Below are 2,500 nucleotides of genomic sequence, written 5' to 3'. Positions count from 1 at the left end.
AGAACAGACCAAACCGGAGGAGAGTAGACTGAGTAAGAGAAAGTGGGGGACATCAGCATGTATGACAGCGATGTTTTGCGACAAACTCATTTATTTAAATGGAATAATCAAGATTGACGGATTTGCTTCTGGTCATGGGGGGTTTTTGCCGGTTAAAATGACCCCCACAATTCAGTTTGGGCACCAGTGTTGCCAACTAAGTCTGCTTATTTACAGCAACTTTTGGCTTGTTTTTTTTCCAGAGTTGCAGGACAAATCTAACAAGACAACATTTCTTTAATGTTTATACTATAATTCCTCATAGGTTTGGGGAGGAATGTGAATCACATTGAGTGACAGAATCGGTCTGTCTCTACTTATTAAGTCCTGGCTCAAGTATGTGTGTAATATTATAATACCAAACATAAATTATAATGATACTGTATATGCATCTAACATTTTCTATTAAGAATATATGGCCATATTATTGGGCTTGTTTTGGCTTGTTTTTCGAGGTGAGATTTGGCTTATTTCTCTCACAAGAGTTGGCAACACTGCTGGGTGCCTTGCCTACACATTTGTGTATTGGCCACTCTGAGCACTGTCTCTCAGTACGCTCTGTCCCCCGACTGTGTGAATGGCGCATTCACTGAACGCCACAACAACACCAGGTGAAACCAATCAACTGCTGATTGGTGTGTAGGCTACAGAACAATAGAAGACAACTAACTGTTTTGCATAGAGACACTTGCATCAACTCATGTAGCTGCTACACATACAGAGATACCAGAGAGGAGTGGTCAAAAAACATATGCACCAAAGTGGTGTGTCTGGGGATTGAAAGAACATTCTTGGGATTTGACACCCATAAGTAGATTACCATATCTCTCCGATTGTGTAAAGGTTTAATTTTTTTGGGTTTAAATACTCTCTCAGTGTATCACTACTACAAGTTAACCTGCGATCGATCTCGCCCATGTTTAGATTATTTACACGCACCATTGCAAAGTGACGATGTTACTGTTGTTTAGACTAGAAAGGAGTGCTTCGGCTGTTCAAGAGCAAATTAATCAAGGTATCTTTATAACTCTGCACTCCTACAGGTGCAAAATCTCCATCTCTTTTTAACTCTGCACTACTGCTTCTCTCTCAAGCTCTATTTTATAAACAAATGCAATGTTTCATTGAGTTCTTCTAACTAGTCAACTTGGTTTTCCCTTGAATAGATAGAAAATTGCAAAATAAAAAGGTCTTCATCAGAGTAACTGCAACTAACAACATGCTTAGTTAGTGCTTAGTTATTTAAACTCCCAAGGAAAAGTCTAATATAACCATGGACTTGACGTTGAACGCTGTGACGTCACCGTCTGGCCACACCCACCATGTCCCCCCCATGTCATTTATCAATCCGGTGGCTCTGCTTCTAGTGCCCAAGCAAAGTCACCATGATTCTCTCTAGAGTTCAACTTTGATGAACTTTGACACGTACATTTGCATTGTAGACTACTAGAGACACTGCTTTGACTGTGTTGACCTCGAATGGGGATACGTTTAGCCATGTCACACTCTACAATTCTACTGTGAATTGAAAGAAAAGTGACGGAGCATGGTTTGAAGTAGATGGCATTTTCTGGTGTGAGCAGGGCTGCATGGGTGGTTTTATTTGTGTCTACGTTCCTCCATGATCCACTGACTCCTCTCCCTCTACTCACTCTCATCAGGCAGCGTGTTCTCCTCCGTGTCCTGCTGCATCTGTCTGCACCAGCCCTCCATGCGCTCCGCCTCGGCCTGCAGCAGCTTGAGGAACCAGCGGCCGTCGCGGGAGCACACCGAGCCCGAGCGGCTCGTCCTGGCGGCGTCCGCGGGCTCGTCCTCGGCGACGCTGTCCATCCAGGGGTCCGGCGGCGGCAGGATGGACGGGTCGAAGCCCGCCTCGCTGTACTCGTCGGCGGCGCAGGCGTGGTAGTGGTTCCCCGAGCCCTGGATGCTGACGGTGGGGGTGGAGGAGTCGCGGGAATGCTGGCGCGGCATGGTGGCACAGTGGCGCGGTGGCGGCGGGCAGTCCGCGGGGTCGTCGAGGTCGGCCTGCACGGCCGTGGTCACGCTGTTGGAGCGGGTCATCCGGCGATAGCTGAGGAAGAAGAGGATGAGGGAGAAGAGGAGGCATCAGTGAAGCCTGAGTCAGTTGTAAAGGCCACGTCGCTCACCCAAACAAATCAGCGGTTTTCAAGTGAAAAACGTCATGGGAGTCAATTGTACATGAAGTGTACAAAGTGTAAATGAAGGCTTAAAGGGATAGTTCATCCCAAAATGTATTTTTTTCTATCGATTAGTCACCCCATGGAGACTAGAATTCATGGATATTTTTTAGTTTTTGTCGCATTCCTAAGCCAATAATTTGATGACCGGCAGCGGGAGTCTCCTTTGTGTCTCCTACCGGAACCGCTGCCTACCGGTCCGCTGGTCATCAAATTGTTGGCTTAGGAATGCGACAAAAACATGAATTAAAGTCTCCATGGGG

General features: G+C 46.4%; 1 protein-coding gene across 2 annotated transcripts in view; it reads right to left on the bottom strand.

Moving 5' to 3' along the window:
- The window catches only part of dlgap1b (discs, large homolog-associated protein 1b), a gene marked incomplete at its 5' end in the record, with an annotated part of 69,124 nt that overhangs the window by 4,596 nt on the left and 62,028 nt on the right, over nucleotides 1-2,500 (bottom strand). For both annotated transcript variants that reach the window (XM_080417616.1, XM_080417617.1), the window contains one exon: nucleotides 1,692-2,110. In XM_080417616.1, the coding sequence (XP_080273742.1) occupies nucleotides 1,692-2,110 (419 nt within the window). The remainder of the gene's footprint in view (nucleotides 1-1,691; nucleotides 2,111-2,500) is intronic.

Source organism: Gymnoscopelus braueri (genome assembly GCF_963280865.1).
Source record: "Gymnoscopelus braueri genome assembly, chromosome: 21".
In the NCBI taxonomy this organism is placed as follows: domain Eukaryota; kingdom Metazoa; phylum Chordata; class Actinopteri; order Myctophiformes; family Myctophidae; genus Gymnoscopelus; species Gymnoscopelus braueri.
This window is presented reverse-complemented; position numbering and strand designations above follow the sequence as displayed.